At 42.7% G+C, this 17,523-nt stretch overlaps 1 protein-coding gene and 1 long non-coding RNA gene across 2 annotated transcripts in view; both read right to left on the bottom strand.

Moving 5' to 3' along the window:
* Positions 1 to 362: 362 nt before the first annotated feature.
* Positions 363 to 17,523, bottom strand: part of LOC119458460 (salivary cystatin-L) — a 63,375-nt gene continuing 46,214 nt past the window's right edge. The window contains exon 4 of the mRNA XM_037720301.2: positions 363 to 526. Coding sequence (XP_037576229.1) covers positions 425 to 526 — 102 coding nt within the window. The 3' untranslated portion in view covers positions 363 to 424. The remainder of the gene's footprint in view (positions 527 to 17,523) is intronic.
* On the bottom strand, positions 8,172 to 16,400 carry LOC119458462 (uncharacterized). The gene is made up of 3 exons (XR_007468039.1): positions 16,216 to 16,400; positions 15,152 to 15,366; positions 8,172 to 8,467 (listed from the first exon to the last, which is right to left on the bottom strand). It is a non-coding gene; the product is annotated as an uncharacterized LOC119458462 (long non-coding RNA).

The raw sequence follows: 17,523 nt of genomic DNA, 5'->3' as shown, positions 1-17,523 counted from the left end.
CTTAGCGCATAAGAGCAGTTTGCATTTTCTTTTTCTGGAATGGTTTCACATTGTTAGTGCTAAATGCTATGTTTTCGCAAATGACACGCTGTTCATATTTTCTTCAAATCAGTGCTATTTCATTTCGCTCATGGTTCGCGAATTGTACTCAATGTATTGTTCCTCATGTCTGCAACCACTTCTGCTTAAGGCCTCTCATCAGAGACGTGCAGTGCTCTTGAAATAAAATAAATAAATATTAGGGTTGGCCGAGCGGAAATAACAAAACCAGTCAAGGGCTTTGCACTGCCATCGCAGTGAAACAACCAAATTTACTGAAGTGGCACTAGCCGGCCGTTTATTCCATATATGACATTGAATACACGGAAAGGATCATAATAGAAAGAGTACTGTTATATTGTCGAGATGTCATAAGTTTGTTTCTTTACCTGGAAACAGTGTTTCCTTCGCAGGTGAAAGAGGACACCGATCGTTCATTCAGCCACGGCACGTCATAGATTACAGCGCTGCAGGTATCCTTGACCGTCTGAAGAAAAAGAAATATGAAAAAGAATAGCAGCACCAAAATAGAGTACCAAAAACACAATACCAAAATACAGTGCTCGCACGTCAAATAGAGGTTTAGGCAAGGTAGACGTTTCCAAACAGTTTTTTTGTTAGTAACGACAATTAAGCTCTTGCTAAACGTTTAATGTGGAGTTCAATAATTATGAACCGTCCAGGGATCCTGATAACCTGCAAAAAGTAGCTGGCGTAGGCGGGGGAAAATAATCTCGAGATTTTTGATTAAATGTGCATTTTTCTCTCTTGTTCCTAACTCAGAAAAAACCTACGTGGACGACTTAATTTTTACATTCCTCGATGTTGGTGTCCAGAGAAGGGGAATGAGATTAGTAGAATTAGAAATAAATGAACTGTTATTGGCAAATCGCAGAATATTCAATTTGGGTGGAACTCTGGGTAAAAGTGACATTCCTATACTCAAGAGAAGCTGAGGAACTTTTGAAACTCACTATACGAGTTGATACGAGCAAGTCAGTGCAGTGACCATGCGTCATGAATCCTAGTAGTGGCTTGTGGCAGCTACGTGCTTTTTTTGCTTGTAAGACTATATTAATTGTTTAGTTTATGACGCATACTTAAAATGTTCATATTTACTTATAGTATACGTAGTGGTTAGTGGTCTCAATGACGTTACAATGTGAAGGAAAAATCAGGTATATATACGTGTACAGTAGGGAATGTGCACATTGATCGGGCCTCCTCAAAAATAAGTCTGTCGTGAATCGTCAATCTAGCTGTGCGTTCTATGAGCATTGCTTCGAAAACTTAGTATCAGAAAAAAACAAAATATTGTGCAGACATTGTGCTCACACCGCCTTATCTATCTGTTCGTCCGAAGAGATATTACACGAAATTTGTTATTCAAGAAAGCGTAATTCTGTCTTTTCAGGTGGATGATCTGGAGAGGTGGACAGTATCTGCACGAAAAATGATAACGTGCATCTAGATAATACACTTTGTCACTTAATAAAGACTGATAATAACCTTTAGGTCGCGCCTCGTAATTCTTCAATAATGAGGAGTGGTTGTGATGCCTTGTTTGCCATGCATAGATCCTTACTTCCACAACAACTGAAGTAGCCGTCCCGAAAATGTGCTAAAAATGCATCGGCATTGTGCTCGAGATCGCCTCGAACTGTTAGAGAGAGGCTTTAAGAAATTTCTTACTAGGGTCTCAAATGTATCATGCAGCATATTGGGCAGTTTTATTTTCACCTGCTTAGGACGTTTGTTTACGTAAACATCATACCTGCTGGAATGAAACTTGCTTTCGCAGAGTGCAAGAACCTTCTTACATTTCACATGCGCGGGCTAAATATATGTACTGGGGTGGCGTGCTCTACGTATACAGACGGAAAAGACATTAAGATCGCGGCATTACTACAACAAATTATTTATTCTAATATAGCTTTGCCAGTAGAATTCTTCTAAAAATATTTCATTGGGCTAACAGGCGCGTATATGTTGGTATATTTTATTTTAAATCAAGGATCCCGAGAAAAAAGATTTCGCTCCACCCTAGGTTCCCACACATTTTCTCGCCACTGCACCTAAAGGGCGCTATACGCGAGAGAATGTCGCCCAGCCTTAAGGTCAAATTCTAAAACGTTCTTTCTTTGGGTCGCTTCCTAAGCTTACGTGAGAAGCCCTTGCTGTCTTCTGCAGAAAGAAGGAAGGGCGGAGGAAGCAAGTGTGTCCTGAAAGCTCTCTTCACCCGTTCCCACGAAAGGAACCCTTTTATTAAGTATAGAACGAAGTTCACCCATCCGAGTTCAAGTGCATTTGTGGTAAGCCTCACGCACACATCTTATTATTCAAAATGAAGTCCGTTCGTCAAAAAGCCTATACAAACTATAGTTATTATTCAAATACACACGCTTCTGCCGGCAATCCGTTCTACTCTAACGTACGTAAGTGCTATTTGGGAAGATCAACATGGCAGCGCCTTTTGACGAGGGAACAGCCATGCGGTACTGTTTTGCCCTTTCGCTGTGAACTGATAGATGCGTTTGCTATTTATGTCATGATGATTTGACAGCAAGGTATTGGTGACAGTCGGCCACTGTTCCTCAGACCAGTTGTCAATTTTTCGTTGCTGTAGGCTTAACCAAAGAGGCTCTACTAGCTAAAGATGGCCTCTAAAATATGGTGGCGTGTGCGTAATGCAACACACGCTTCACGATTTCGAAGGCTATGCACTTTAGTTTGCTTTTGCTTTGATCTTCATGCACAGGGTGCTACCATCTGCCAAAATTCGCAGCGGCCAATTATGTTTCGCCTATCCGCCGGTAAGGCACGGCCAGGCCTGTTTGCCAGAGACACCTTATACCATCTGGGCAGGCGAGCATCATGTGGGAAAGCGTTGTTGAGAAGCCCTTGTTTAGTGAAACGAGTGAGGAAAGGAGCTTGAAGGTACCTTCGCGGCTGCGTTCAGGTGACGGAGCTAAAGGAAGCGTCATCTAATGTCGCCTTAGTAAGGAAGCTTGCACAGTTGACGTAAGGGGGCCTATTATTAATCAATAAAGGCATCCTTACTTCCAAGGACTCTGCTATAGTCTACAAGTTGGCAGCGACTTCATCCCAGAAGAGCATTTATAGGAAACGCTGATCGAAATGAACGGTGCGATGCATTTTGCAGGTTGTAAACCAAGCAGCGATGGCACCAAAAGATAGCTGTGCTGCGCAATTATTGCTTATATAATGATATATTGCTGTTATTCAGGATCCTCTTGGAAAATCTTGGCTGCGGTAAAGTTTATGTCTTGCTGCCCATTCGCACCAGTAATTGTGAATGGGCACTGCGGACCAACCATGGTATTTTGATGAGACCTCCAGGTACAAACCGGCAACTCCCAACCTGTATATACTGATGGATCATTTCCCTTTTACTATATCCACACAAACATATTCGCTTCCTGTGTTTGGAAAGCAATCCACATCTCTTTTTTGTTTATGGCAGTCCGTAGGACTCAGTTATGTTGTTGCTGTTGGTTGCTCGTGTTAAAAGTTCGCATTCGTTTTGTGTATCTATAAATGAAATTTATTTTTTTTACCTAGAAAGCTTGCATGTATTTTCTGATTTATTCCCTGGGGCAATTGCAATGCATCGTATCTCTCTGTCATCAACAGAAGCTTCATTTCAAATGCTAAATAATTAATTTGTGTACATTTTCGTGTAATCTTTTGGGGAGGGCTATTGATTCGAACACATTTATTATATGGTCTTATTGTAGCACTCTACATCCGATCATAAAGTTTCTATGATCTAGTTAGTATGCTGGAGTCTGTACTGTAAAATACTGTTTCGCTTTTAAGGCCAAACTGAACGTACGCGCGCCGGCGCGCGTAAGCTCGCGCCCACGAGCCTTCCGCATTATCAGATGGCGCAGGACAGATCGTACGAGTCGAAGCGCGGCACGAGCCCAGCTATCTTCTCCAGACAGATATCGGTGCTCTGGTTGCCTCACAAAAATACGAAACCATGTATAGCAAGGCGAAAATAGTGAGCCAAGTGGGCGAGCGTCTTCTAGGTGTTTCAAACCGCCATTACTCGCGAGGCGCGGCAAGCGCAAGGCCGGTGGGCGCGAACTTTCGCGCATCGGTACATGTACGTGCTGTTTAGCCTTTACATGTAAACATCTATGTCAATATTTCCTCTGGCCGTTTTCAAGTGGCACATGGTGGTAGAGCTAGGCCTAGTCAGGTTACTCATGCCCTCAGCTTTCGCCCTCAGCACCTTGATAATCACGCACTAGTGCATTGCAAAACTAACCTAAAAAAAGTAATAGATTGCGTGCGAGAAACTATAAGTGCGCCGGGCGCACAGTATTATAACCCACGTTGACTACGCATATTTGCGCGCGCAAAGCGTCCACGCATATCAAACTAAAACTGCCTTTTTGACAAGTAATCTTGATCGTTGTCACATGATTGATGCTGCGCCAATAAAATGTAATGGCATCATTCCTGCAGCAACAGCATCTCTCCTTAAATAAATAAATAAAATGACGCTTACAGAACCTTTTATTGGGTTAGCTTCAACAGTGGCAAAGCGTAAAAAAAAAACGTGACTGTGTTGCAGCGTGGAAAGCCGTCCACATGACAGGTGTGTGTGTGTGTGAGCACTGTCTGTTGCACTTGGCTCCTCGAAGACGCAGGACGGGTGCCGAGTAAGCTCCTGAACAGCACTTTGCAATGTGGTGAACGCCGTTTATTTTATGTTTCTGGGATCTGAAATATATGCAACCTAATTGCAATGTGCATCTGTCGCATTTACAACGAAATTGTCACTTAAATGTTAATTACCTACCTAGACATACAATTTCTCGTGCACTGATCAGGTAATCCACATGAACAGGTTGAACTGCCTTATAGCCTCTGCACAGTATTTAAAAGAGACTTAAGTAAAAAAATATAAAACCACAGCACATGTGAATATTTTTCTCATAATTTGTTCATTTTCACTCCGTTGTGATTCTCGTAAAGTAACGCTGCTTTCTTGGATTCTTTAGTAATAAACAATTCCAACATTTACTTCATTTTCAATCACAGCACCCTAGATGAAAACAGAGCGTTTACCTATCTAGATTTAGGAAGCCAAACCTCTTCGCTGTAAGTCTCTGCTACCCTGCAGGTTGATTCGGTGGTCTTGAACTTTATTCGGTAGTTTGTACCGCCCACAACCTGCACCACATGAGGAGCAGAAATGTTTTTAAAAATTACAGAATATTTGTGAAGGGCAGAATGGCTTTCATAATACGCAAGCACTTCGGAAACCGATGCTCTTACCTAGAGTACCAATCAATCATAGACGCTTTTTGATCTCTACATACTGCAGTTGCATCGACGCCTGGAAGCAGTGTTTATTAACTCATACATAAAATAACACTTATTAATAAACCCAACTTCACATTTTATCAGTTAACACAATTTATTTTATCCGTACAACTACTGTGAGAATTCAGGCGCTGCTGACGCTCCTTGTGAACTACGCGTTTACTTCAGCCATCCGATTATTCATCTTCTCGCTCAGAGGCAGGTGCCATATTTAACTTCATCATAATTATTGAATTTATGGGAATGTTACGGCCATTACGACGTGCTTAGTATGGCTCCATATTATAGCCATTAAACATCATGTGTGGTAAACTAAATAAACTTGAAGAGACTACGTGATTGTGCAGCAGAGTTACCGACTCGGCAACAAGAAGTCCGCAGCATCATCCCATTTGGAAACATCATAAGACGACGAAAGCTTTACAATGATCTGCAATAATGTCGATGAATTTTCTGAATAAGGCGCGGGCTGTTGGCGAACTTTTGTGGAAGCTTTTGCATTTCAATGGGTTTATCAGAAATGAAATCTGCTTGAACAATGCTGATGATAGGGATACATATTTGCTCATTCAGATATTGGCACGACCGGTTCTTTTTTTTTTCACGACACGGTACACCGCAGAGTCGATAGCCGACTAGCAACCAACGTTAGTACGCTCATTGACCGTGCCGGAGGCTGCATGCCCTCACTGTATTCGCTTCGCTGGAAACTTTTAATGCAGTTTGTTGCCCCTTTGTACTAGCACAGCGCATGCATTTTGACCACTCCATCATGTGCCAGTAGAAAAATAGAAATAATAATGTGTAAGGTTGTATAGAAGCGTACGTTTGTAAAACAACATAATAAAACAAGGAGTAGCTTTCACCGCATTCTATGTCCGTCATACCGTTTTTATGACATCCATAAAAAAGTAATCGAAAACAAAGAGACAAACGAAGGCCAAATTGGACAAATTCGGTCTATCAAGCTCGATTCGACTTCAGCGTATCTCTTTCGGTTAGCTCCATGACCTACAGGATCAGTGTAGTTATTCTGACGAATTTTACTATTACATATATTTTCCCCAAAGGAAACTCATAAAATTGTGGCTTTAATCCCACTCGTGATGTGCGCGTTCTAATGAATGCGGAGTAAAAAACAGCTCGTGAAATGTGCTTATGGGGCGTGTTAACGAATCCTAGGTAGCCAAAATCATCCCACCATGATGGCGCCTATCACAGTACATGAGCTCTTTCGGGTTGCCGAGTAGAATATTTTAATCGAATTTGGAAAGAACTGCAGACTCGCGTTATTTATTGTAGTTCTACATGTTAACGTGTGCAAAGCAAAAATACATGGATAACGTAAGCCAGAGACGCTGCGCTGATAGCAATTCGGGTGTTTGCTCTTGTCTATTTTTGCGCTGTACCTTTACCACGAATACGTTGGAGCTTGCCCAACATTGGAGATTACGCCGTAGCCAATAATGGTATAACCTAGCCTATGACAATGGGGCGGACTTGGCACAACAAAAGCACTACTTGGCCATCGCGCCGGCCGAATACAAGACGCCGGTGTCCTTGCTTTTTGACGAACACGCCGAAGGCGCTCAATATAGTCAATAATAATAATATATAAATTCCCCAGAGCAGACTCACCACAGTCACAGCTTCGCTGGCTTCCATCTTCACAGTATTGGAGGGGCTCTGAATTTTTTGACCTGGTAAACTCATTAAGATTTTAGGCTTCACGTTTCTATTCAGATGGAATCGCGTATTAAAAAGGGAATTTACAATTAGCAAGCTCACTAATAAAATTACCAGCCTCGCATGGCTATACTGTATTTGCTCTAACGCTGTTTGTAGTAGTGCTCGTCTTATTATTCATGCTTGTGCCAATATCGAATATTTTATATAAGTGAACTGGTCATACCTATCGAGCTTTACCTAAATGTGCACGAGGAGTTTCCACCAAAATACATCCGTTGGCGTAGTGTTATTTTGTCCATTGTTATAGTCATGTCTAATATCTAGCGGAAATGTTTGCAGACTTAATGGTCTACACACAGCACAATATCTCAACAGGGTGAGAACGCAGCGCGGTTCGACATTCTAGCATATACTATTGTGTATGGGAGCAAATTATTGATGTAGAGTTTTATTCTCTATGGCCACAGGCTTCTATAAAATGGAAGGCTTTCGAGGTGCCGCGGTATTCAATTTTTGCTGCTGAATTTTGTATTATCCCTACAGGGATCCTGCGTATATTAAAAATCAATTGTGCCTCAGACCATCTAATTGTAGTGTCGAGCGCTATTTGTCATTGTATGTCATGTTATTTTCTTCAACGGGCACGGTTCTAGATTTAGCGCCCGACAAGTGATGACAGTTTTGGACATTGCTTGGATGTTGTTGATTTAACTGCACATCCGCCGCGGAGGGCATCACCACTGTCAGAAGAAAATATGCTAGTTGCCGGTTATTCTCAATAAACGCTTGGCTATGTTTTTTGGGGAAAAAGATATTGTAACTCCCATGTTCTGACAACTAGTTTGAACTGCTTTCATCGGGTCCATCCTGATGCACAGTTTTGGAATAGAGGATAAGCCAAATATGTGAAGTAGGCTTTCTGACGCTACTAGGCTGCTCTATACAACTTCGCCAACCTCCAGCCAACTGCAGCACTGAGCCTAAAGTACAAACTTCGAGAATGTAATAAGGACGGGATGGCGGATATGCATCAGCTCGTACGCCCACGTTAACTCCAAATGAAGGACGACGTCTGCCACCATGTGCGAATCAAATGAGATGCGGGGGGAAGCGCGCTTGCAGAATTTCTCTTGTCAGCTCTTGCATTGAATCAAGCCCACACCGTCGTATGCTGAAAATATATTTTAGGCGTAGCTTTTTTTCAAAGCCATGCTTTCTTTGCCTTTTACTTTCACTTTCCGGCTGCTGCTGGGTGCTGCTGGGTGCTGCGGTCTTTCTGATTGCCTCTTCCCAAATACGTTGGTCGTACTGAATGTAAGGCCGTAACCGTGCCAACGTGGTCGTACCATTGTCATCCCTGTTGGTTCCTGGCCGCAGTCTTTGGTGATGGGCCGGCACCGGACATAATGCAAACAATCAGCGGATGTAGTGCGAATCGAGGGGGCTCTTCAATATACGAATAATACTGAAAATAATGTCGTCATTATACCGTAGTCGTCATACCATTTCCACCTCTGCTGGCTTCGAGCACTACAGTCCTGCACGATTGACCGTGCCGGTATAGTGAAAAAAAAAACACCGGATATTCTGCCAATTAAGGCTGCGCGATTGGGTGTTATCTGACATAGTGTAAATAAACAAAGGATATAGGGCGATTTCATTCATTACCTCTATGTTGAAGATAAAGACAACGTAGAGGTAATGAATGAAACCGTAACTAGGTTGATCTCAGAAGCAGCAATTGAAGTGGGAGGTAAGGTACTAAGGCAACCAGTAGGTAAGCTCCCCCAAGAAACAAAGGACCTAATAAAGAAACGACAAAACATGAAAATGTCCAACTCAAGACATCGAATAGAATTCGCTGAACTGTCAAAACTGATCAACAAGAAGAAAGTAAGGGATATTAAAAATTATAACGTGGGAAAGATTGAGGAAGTCGTAAAATATGGACGCAGCATTAAATCAGTAAGAAGAAAGCTTGGCATAGGACAAGACAAGATGTATGCACTGAAAGATAAGCATGGTAATATCATCAGCAATTTAGATGACAGTAAAAGCAGCGGAAGAATTCTATACTGACCTGTAGAGTGCCCAAAACAGCCAAACTACTTTCATTCGAAATAGAGATGAACTGGATACAGAGGCTCCTTCTATAACTAGCGATGAAGTTAGAAGGGCCTTGAAAGACATGAACAGGGGAAAAGCTGCTGGAGAAGATGGAATAACAGTAGATTTAATTGGAGGAGATATCATGCTTGAAAAGATTGCGGCCCTTTATACGCAATGCCTCACAACTTCAAGTGTACCAGAGAGCTGGAAGAACGCCAACAATTATACTAATCCATAAGAAGGGAGACGTTAAAGAATTGAAGAATTAAATACCCATTAGCTTGCTTTCAGTAGTGTATAAAATATTCACCAAGATAATTTCCAATAGAATCCAGGCAACACTTGACTTCAGCCAACCAAGAGAACAGGCTGGCTTCAGGAAGGGATATTCTACGATGGATCATATCCATGTCATCAATCAGCAGATTGAGAAATCTTCGGAGAACAATCAACCTCTCTCTATGGCTTTCATAGTTTATGAAAAGGCATTTGATTCAGTAGAGATACCAGCAGTCATAGAGGCATTGCGTAATCAAGGAGTACAGGAGACATACGTGAATATCTTAGCAAACATTTACAAGGAATCCCCCAGCTACCTTGTTTCTCCACAAGAAAAGTAGAAAGTTACCTATCAAGAAAGGGATCCGGTAAGGAGACACAATCTCTCCAATGTTATTCACTGCATGCTTAGAAGAAGTATTCAAGCTCTTAGCCTGGGAAGGCTAAGGAGTGAGGATCAACAGCGAATATCTCAGTAACCTTTGGTTTGCAGATGAGATTGTCCTATTCAGCAACAATGGAGACGAATTACAGCAAATGATTAGGGACCTTAATCGAGAAAGTGTAAGAATTGGCTTGAAGATGAATATGCAGAAGACAAAGATAATGTTCAATAGCCTGGCAAGGGAACACAAATTCAGGATCGCCAGTCAGCCTCTAGAGTCTGTAAAGGAGTACATTTATCTAGGTCAATTACTCACAGGGGACCCTGATCATGAAAAAGAAATTACAGAAGAATAAAATTGGGTTGGAGTGCATACGGCAGGCATTGCCAAATCCTGACTGGGAGCTTACCACTGTCGTTGAAAAGAAAAGTGTACAATCATTCCATTCTACCGATGCTAACATATGGGGCAGAAACTTGGAGGTTAACAAAGAAGCTCGAGAACAAGTTAAGGACCGCACAAAGAGCGATGGAAGGAAAAAAAAAATCTTAGGACTAACGTTAAGACACAGGAAGAGAGCGGTGTGGATCAGAGAACAAACGGGGATAGCCGATATTTAGTGGACATTACGCGGAAGAAATGGAGCTGGGTAGGCCATGTAATGCGTGGGTAGGATAACCGGTGGACCATTAGAGTTACAGAATGGATACCAAGAGAAGGGAAGCGCAGTTGAGGTCGGCAGAAAACCAGATGGGATGATGAAGTTAGGAAATTTGCAGGCGCAAGTTGGAATACGCTAGGGCAAGACACAATCCGGTAAGGAGATCGCAGGGAGAGGCCTTCGTCCTGCAGTGGACATAAAATATAGGCTGATGATGATGATAGGGCGATTTTAGGTGGTCCCTTGATAGCAGCCGTAGTGCAAAAAACGCCGGATATAGTGTCAATTAGGGCGTCCGATTAGCTGGTAGCGGATATAATGCAAACAAACACCTGCGATAGGACAAATTATGGCAGCCGGTGGCGGCAAGTGATGCACGTGAGTGAACACAATCAAGCCGTAGCCATAATTTTCATCGTGTTCATTTCATCGCCTTCATGCCATTGTGATCACCTTGATTCTTGAGCTCCTGTGTTCATCATTTCTCTTCATTCATCATCATTTATGTTTGTGTGAACGTACTTTTTTTTGTAAGTGCCCCGATTCACCAAAATCATAGTATTCTTTCCGTATGACTTAGCCTACGTTTCCTTTGCGCTGTCTTGGGCAGTGTTCATTAATTAACTGTCGCAATGCCTTGGTGTGCATTTACGTGGTGTTCATCCTCCGCAAAAACGTGTAGGAATGTATCGGCAAAGTGCAACTGTTTCAATGACATAATATATTTTTTATTTGTTATTTTTAGTTGAACATACTGCTGGCCTCACATTTGAGGCTGTTGCAGAAAAGGAGCAGGATACATATTCAAGAGAACATGGTTTAGGTAGGCGCGGACATAGATAAGTTTAAGTGAACAGGGAAGTAAATATGCACGCTATATTCATTATACAAATGCTATAAAACGAGGGGGAAGAGTAGTAAACGCCGTGTTGGAAGGTTAGTACAAAAAAGAAGAGCGAAGAAAGAAAATGTAGTCATGAACAGCAAAATATATGTATATATATATATATATATATATATATATATATATATACATACATATATATACACACTTATACACACACACATACACACCCACATGTATATCAGGGCAGAAAACAAGACACTGCGAAGTCATTCAAAATGCCATTGTACGACACAGCGCGCCAACGTGCATATAGTAGCTAGAAAGCATTGTTTGTTAACTTGGCGATAAAGGTTTGCAGTGATGTGCAGGTGACAACGTCATCAGGCAACAGATTCCATTAACGGATTGCCTGTGGAAAAAATGAGTACCTGAATATGTCATTGTGAAATCTGTATTCTGTTAAGTGCTTGGTGTGTTTTGTTCGAGAACTACGTGTATCTGTCTGCTGTAAGTAGTCACTCGCATTGATTTTCATACTACCATTAAGAAGAAGGAAAAGAAACTTAAGACGAAGTATATATTTTGAAAAAGAAAATTCAATAACAATGCATTCGCGATGCACCAAGTCTACGTGTAATTCCACGCTTTCGGAATAATAAAATATCGGCAATTATATAAAAGGGATTACTGCTGTTTTGTACAACTTGACGCCACTATGTCGTATGCTAGGCTCCAGTGCTCACAGCGCATCATTACCAGTTTGAGATACCTCCGGACATTTTCCCAACTCATCTGTGTCAGCGTAAACATTTTTCAAACTTTGTTACGGCATACGCTGGGTGAGTGTTGACAAAATGCCTGCAATATTTGTCATTGTTTAAATGTATGAAATGCCTTAAGTGCTTCTACACTGGAATTTCAATGAAGCGGCGCACTCGGGGTATAGCTTCCGCTGCTAGACTGGTCTTCCAAAATTATACCGGGCGGATCTGGCCGTTGATTTCTACTCAATAAGTTTAAAAGGTCCTTACGAGTTATCATTTGTGTAGCAACTTTTAATTTCTTTTAGTCGTTGTCATTGCCCTTTTGTGCAGTTGTAGGTCAGAGTAAGTCCGTTCCGCACACTTCGTATCGTTATTATTATGCTCTTCTTCTAAGTTAATTCTGTCGTTCTTATGCACCGTTTTTCGCCAACTGCCGTACCAAAACATGCTGTTTGTTAAAATAAAAACAAAAAAAGAAATTGTTTCCGGAGGTATCTAAAGCCTTCAGTAAAATCTGAGGCTGGTGAAGCTTGTTGTGCTGTTTGCTAGAGGGCTTCGCATTTGGTACACGATAAAATGGATTACAACGTACCTTGAAAACTTCTGGGTGATAGGCAGACAGCTAGACTATTTTCATTCATGTTACGCAGCAAGTGCTAGAGGCTTGAATGCTTCGCAGACAGCCGAAAGCTTAAGAGGCAGGAGTGGCGATGGAGCTGTTGTCAACAGCCCGATATTACTTCTGAGAATGTTGTAGTTTTCGAGTGCGCGCTGAAGTATACCCCGGTGTATCATCTCATGTTCTTTAAAGAACTTGCCGAAAAGGGAGTAAAAAAAGAGCAGGGACACGTGGCCGGATAATCAGAGAGGACCGGAAGTACTGTGTCTTACGATCGGTGCCTTGCCCGCTGTTTGCATCTAAGATGAACTATCGCGAGAAATGAAAGTGTCTTCCTACTAATGAGATATCCGTTCAATGGAACACCAACGCAATGCTAGTGCCTTGAACACAATATTTCCACGAACCGTGGCTTTAAAGTGAAATTCAATTCAGGTGTTAAACGGTTCCATGTGGCTTATTTCGGGCTTACTTGTGAGAACGTTACATGGGGAGAGGGACGTAGGGAGGGATGGGGGACGTCGCAACTATTTCCGCGCGCTGAACACTGGTTATTCTCTATAGATAAAACCAGAGACATGACGCAATGAATTGCGCGTTTTCTGAAGCGTAGCCGCTCACATTGCGAATGTGAAATGTCACTCATGAAAAAAGGACATATGAATGAATCATTTATGATTTGCCAAATGTCGTATGACATCCCAGCCGAAACAACGTGTTTGTATGCGTTCAAGTAGGCTGTCACTACCGAACACTATTTAGATTCCTGCTTAATAGGCGCTTCCCACATTTGAAGTAGTTGTATTGTTATCATGTGTATTTCGGCACCCGTGCTCGAAATAAATGACATACCTGCTAATACAGTTTGTATTTTTCGTACAGAAACCTGGCGAATGACGTTGACGATAAGAAAGTGTGTGCATGCGCAGTTTAACAGCATTCCAGAAGGTCTGTAGAAAACATGTGCAGTGAAGGATAGTTCAGGACGATAGATGCACCTGAAAGTAAGCGCACATGAAATAACACTGCAAGCCCCATGTGTTGCTCTCCTTGATAATACGTATGGTCATTTTGCATCACGCCTACACATACTTATATTCATCAGGGTGAAAATAACAAAGCTATCCCGATTTTTTCGTGTGCAACACGTCCGAAGGAATGACTATTCCTAACCTGACGTAATCTGGAGGAAAAGGACACGAGCATAATCATTATGCCTCACGCGAATCGTTTTTTTTTTCATGTCATAATAATTGTTGCAGTTGTCAGTCGGCGTATGCCTTAAGGCTTTGGTATTCGTATTGAGATGGATCATGTGATTGGAAGTGTTTAGCAACTTCAGAGAGGCGCCAACCTGGTTTTATCCATGCAGCCCCCTAACGCTGAACATTAGAAACCTAGCAGAACAGTAGTCCTGTCTCTCATCGACAAATGAATGGTCGTCTGCGAACGTAGTATATAGTGATGTTAAAAAAACAAGGCTAAAAAATAGTTGCAGCGAAACGCGCTTGCCAGCATGAACAGGCTAGTGTGTGTGACAACACAAATGCAGAAATTCCAAGTTCAAATTTGTGAACGCGGTGCAATGTTCCAAAAATGCTCAACAATTCAAACATATCATTGAAGTTTGCCTTGTATGTCCTTTCATAAGCGCGATACTTTTCTGGTCACTTCGATTTCACAATAGGGAAACATATGCTTCACGTACGAAAAGAAAAGCCTGCCTAAATCCGAACATAACGACGGCGAGTATTAGAACAGTGATTGGGTAGTGGTTCCCTTCGAGACGTAGCTTATTTATACTTTTTATGTGAATAATACCTTTCTCTAAACGAAGGGTTTCAAGAAATTGTACCTTGTACTCCGGTCTTTTTAGGCCAGCTCTTCTATGCGAATAGAAATTTGTGCGTTTAGCACTGGTGCATAGTGCCTGTACAATAGGGCTTGGTTATATTGCGTTAACCATCTTGCGTCTATTCAGACTGTAGTACTGTACTACTCCATCGTCTTTTTATGTCTGCGCATAACTTCTTCAGCATTGCTGCGTACACTTTCCCTCTTGCAAGATCCATCCCTCCTGGTGACTTAAAAATTCCGCATGCCATCATGTCTCTAGCATTCCGTCATTGTTGGCATATCACACTTTAGTCAGCACACATTCTTGCGCGGTAGTTTGCACCACGCGATACAGTCATATCGCTGAAACGTTTGCCAGAACTACGTTTATTTATTCCTCAGTTTATGAACCACTGATAATTTGAGTCCCAGTGTAATCATACTGGCGTAATATGCGCTTATCACACCCTATTGTTCATTTCACACAAGCGTTTATTCCTCAGATAGACTGATCCACACTCACGCACGCAAACACAGAAAAGAAACCTGTCAGGTGTATACCAGCCTCAGCATCTGATAGGTCAACAGCGATGCTGCAGAAGCGATGTCTCCCACTTTTTTTCGGAAGTACTAGGGGTCTGTTTGCAGGACGCTTTTAGTGATGACTCGCCACTGACGCCAAGGTCATACGGCCGCTCGGGGGCTTCCACGCTGGCTGCGTTGCTCGACAGCGCCATCAGGTTTGACCACCGCAACCGTACAAACTCCTAGCTGACCTGCGTTAATCAAGAGAAACTTGAGAAACAAAATTTTACAAATTAGTGATTAAATAAACCGAGCAGTGAAGTTGCCTATGGTAGGCAGGTATACGTTAATTAACGCGTATTTATTATCCAATAATAATTATCTTCCAAAGCAAACATTGGGAACTGGGATACACGTTTCGCCGGTGGCGGTTTGTCGATTACATTTTATATTGAGCACACGCCACCACACGCCACTGTCCAACCTAACCATCACCATCACCTGCGGAATTTCCGTCAACAGCTTAGCTGGAAAAAGACTCTGCACCATCGTGGCGTAACTTTACAGACACTCAACCTGGAAGTCTATAAAACTCGTTAGGTCAGATTATCTGAAGGTGCTAATAAGAACATGAGCACCTTTGCGTGTTTTGAAAGCACTTGAAGAAAAAGTTTTTGTGGCCGTAAAACCGTAAGAACGAAAAAATTGGTAGTTTTGAAATCATCTATACCGGTGAAAATGAGCAAATTATGATTATCCAGATAAAGTTGTTCAGAAATTTCTTGGCGCAACCTAATATCCTAGACATGGGTAACTCTCACGACTTTTGGTATTACAGATACTATTTTTTGCACCGGCAATTTCTGTATTATTGCGCGCTTTGGTAAAAATTTAGCGTAGGGCCTACGAAAAGCACTTAGTGCTGGTACGCAAACGCTTACTGGCTTAATTAGCAACCCGTTGCACTTCCAAATCTACTTTCCTTACGGCCACGAGGGAGTGAGAAGAATACACCACAGAACATGCACCATTACACATACAAAAACGCCAAGAGTCACGTACGCCTACTGTCGTCTTGGTACTATTTTTAGAGCTCTTACCTTGAACTACCCAAATGCACCAACCAGCGCCATTCAACACGCTGCTAGGTCGTGCCTTCGGAGTTCCCATACTGACAAACCAACGCAAAGCACGTACAATAACGCTGCGTATCACGTCGGTTACACGTGACTCCGATGGCCGAAGGGCCAAACTCACATCTTTCCGACAGCGACAACGGCAACGAAGTCCCATCAAAACAGGCAGCGTGTACACGCACTCTAGAGTACAAGGGCCTCGTGGCGGCAGCGACTGAATCACATAGAGATAAGGAGCATGACGACGCACCTGAGTCGCCTGCGTAACGAGACAAGTTTTTGTAGCCATCATCTTGTATACACACGGGAGCACATGTCAAGGTGATCTCAACGATGAAGCTATGTGCCGTCCGGGTGACGCTCTCCACCCTCTTTATCGTCCATGCTCTGCCCCAAGTAACTGAGACTTTTTTTAGCATCGTAAACCTTTCTATGGCACTGCGCCATGCATGAATAAATCCAACAACGCTTCCGAGTGTTCTCATTATATCGACTCGGACAGCTTCTTCAGGATAATCGGGGCTCTACGTAGAGCACTGCACGGGCCAATTTGTTCAGCCCGGGCCCGGCCCGGGCGCGTTTTTACGTTGGGCTGCCCGCCCGAGCCCGGCTCGAAGCCGGCCCGAACCTGGCCCGGGACCGAAAAATACATGTTTTTCAGAGTCGAGGCGCGCGAGGATAAGTCACTGCACCTTACATGAACACCACCAGAAAACCCGAGCCCGGCCCGGGTCAAATAGTACATGCCGTGCCCGAGCCCGGCCGGGCCCACGGGATGGGCCGGGCCCGGGCTTTCGGGTCAGCGCGAGCCAGTGCAGTGCTCTAGCCTCTACGCCATACAAAGTATTACCTCTTGCTTTGCCTTTATAAGTACAGGCGACGCCTCGCCATCTGCAAGGCCAGAGAGGAAGCGCTTTAGGCTTAGGTTGACCAGAAACCTGAGGTTTATGAGTACATGAAGGCAACAAAAAATTTCTTTGAATTAAATTTCATTGTCAATGTCATAGTTTCACAGACGGAATGATATTTACAGTCGAAACTGATTGTCCTTGCAAAGCTAACTCTTGTTTTGCAGCCCTGCCTTATTCACGAACGCTTATCTTTAGTATCTGAACAAGGTTGGCGACAGCACTTTGCGGGAACCGGTAGATTGAAAAGCGGTTTTTAGCGGACAACTAGCGCAATATAGATTGGCTACAGGCAGCAAGCTATCAATAGATGTTGCTTGTAATCAGTCTGAGATTCCTGTACTCGTGCAATCTCACCTGTTTC

The sequence above is a fragment of the Dermacentor silvarum genome, chromosome 7, assembly GCF_013339745.2.
Source record: "Dermacentor silvarum isolate Dsil-2018 chromosome 7, BIME_Dsil_1.4, whole genome shotgun sequence".
In the NCBI taxonomy this organism is placed as follows: domain Eukaryota; kingdom Metazoa; phylum Arthropoda; class Arachnida; order Ixodida; family Ixodidae; genus Dermacentor; species Dermacentor silvarum.
This window is presented reverse-complemented; position numbering and strand designations above follow the sequence as displayed.